General features: G+C 45.1%; 1 protein-coding gene across 1 annotated transcript in view; it reads left to right on the forward strand.

Annotated features, from left to right (window-relative positions):
* Positions 1-840: 840 nt before the first annotated feature.
* T265_12111 (hypothetical protein) overlaps positions 841-1,912 on the forward strand; it is a gene marked incomplete at both ends in the record, with an annotated part of 19,220 nt that continues 18,148 nt past the window's right edge. Inside the window, one exon of the mRNA XM_009179097.1 lies at positions 841-1,027. Within this exon, the coding sequence (XP_009177361.1) occupies positions 841-1,027 (187 nt within the window). The remainder of the gene's footprint in view (positions 1,028-1,912) is intronic.

Below are 1,912 nucleotides of genomic sequence, written 5' to 3' on the forward strand. Positions count from 1 at the left end.
CTTTCCAGGCTACCCGATGCATTTATTTTTAAAAATCAGACGAAAGGACATTTGTGCTCAGCTTGCATTTCGTGGCGTTGCCAGATACATGACAACCGAGGGAAGTCCAAATCAACAGCGACAGACAGAAAACAGCAATGCTGTCTTATGGATTCTCATCAAGTAAGGGCCACGTTCAGAAACGCGGGCGATGGGCAAATCACCCGTGATATCAGAGGAGTAGGGTGTTTACGAACACACCATGGTGCAACGTAATAAAGCGCACCCGACCGACACGAGATCAGCCAGATAACAAGCTACAAAGCTACCAGATATTTATCTAATAGGGAAGGAAATTCAAGTCAATGAAACACCTCTGTGAATTCGAACCAGGAAAACGGCTGGTAACCACTGCAACAGACAAATAATTTGAACACCAGCAACCCTTTGGTCCATGGGAGTAAAGTGATGGTGCGCAGACCATGATTACTACAGCGTTGGTGTGATCCACCATGCATGTTAATGCGCACTATGTGTGATTGGGTGGTCTATGGAAGCAAGCCTCTTCAGACCCACTATTTGATTAGTGTGCGCCACGCGTAATTACAGGATATGGAATGGTTCCAACTAGTGAGGAAATAAGGCTTCGATTTAGATTCTTTTAGTTAGATCTTGCAAAGCAAAAAAAACCAAGCAATAGATGGAGCTTACACAGTTAAGAAAGACAAAGAATAAATTGTATAGGCGCAGAAAGTAAAAGGCCACAGGTGAGGAAATATAGCGGATTCTGTGCGGTCGGGTATGAAAACGCATTTGCCGGTCGCAACTTGATGTAATTTGAAGCCAAAACGCCAAGACGAAATGCACTTCAGGTGTCCAGAATGTGTTGTATCTTTCCGCTTCTTTCCCCAGTTGACCAGACCTGTTTATCAGGTTGATATCACTGCAGATGATGTCATGCAGGTGGAATTTCTTCTCCACACAGAACCTCCAAACAAAATGGTCGCGAGTTCCAAGGGCGCGACAGGCCCTGCCCAGGGTCTGACAAGTGTTTTACAATCTGGAGTTCTTTGCGATGATATCGAAAATCTCTTCACCACGGGAGAAAGGGAACAGAAGATAGTTATAAATGGGAATAGCGTGGAAAAATGTTGAATTGTTTTGACACTTCTCGGAGACATCTTAAATTCATGAACAATCAACATGAACTTTTCCACTAGTGTACTATTTTACTAGTACAACGACGCCATAATCGACGATATCAATAACTCCTCTTGTGAATTTCAGAAGGTATATCCAGCCCTTTTACTTGTCACTTCCAGTGGCTGCTTGCAAGCAAGTATTCCCAAATAGGAAAGAAGCTTATGTGTGCCGAATAGCGTGGAACCACCGTGCAGCTGCTCGTTCTGGTTAAAAACAGTCAGCAGTGGGTACCTGCCGAATCCTTAGGCGGATTTCGGCCACCATTTTGAGGCTAGAGGCAGAAGACTCAACGTGTCCGCTGCAATCTGTTATTCAACCCCTGGGGTTACTCTAGCACAGACCAGGTACGGCTTTACGCATACATTTTTTCACGGAACTCACCTGACCGCGATCACGCTCTCACGGGAAACGTCCCAGCTGGAACACGAAGGTGACTTGATGATTATTCGTCCATCTGGTCTGTTTAGAAACTGTGGGAAGGGAAGGGAGAAGAACACATGCCCTCATGCTACAGTATCTTCAAAAAGGACGCCCGAAAAATCACTAAGATGCCAAGAATACCACTTGAATTGTGAGACTTCACGACTTTCTGTTCACTTCGATTCACAGTCCGATTGCAAACGTTTCGTCGCAGGTCGAGGTGGTAACACCCAGGCACATGCTTTATTGTTTCCGAATGCGCCAATCAGAAGGCTCTGATACGATGCCAACTTTATCAAGGATGAAGCGT

This window comes from Opisthorchis viverrini (assembly GCF_000715545.1).
Source record: "Opisthorchis viverrini unplaced genomic scaffold opera_v5_866, whole genome shotgun sequence".
NCBI classification, from domain to species: domain Eukaryota; kingdom Metazoa; phylum Platyhelminthes; class Trematoda; order Opisthorchiida; family Opisthorchiidae; genus Opisthorchis; species Opisthorchis viverrini.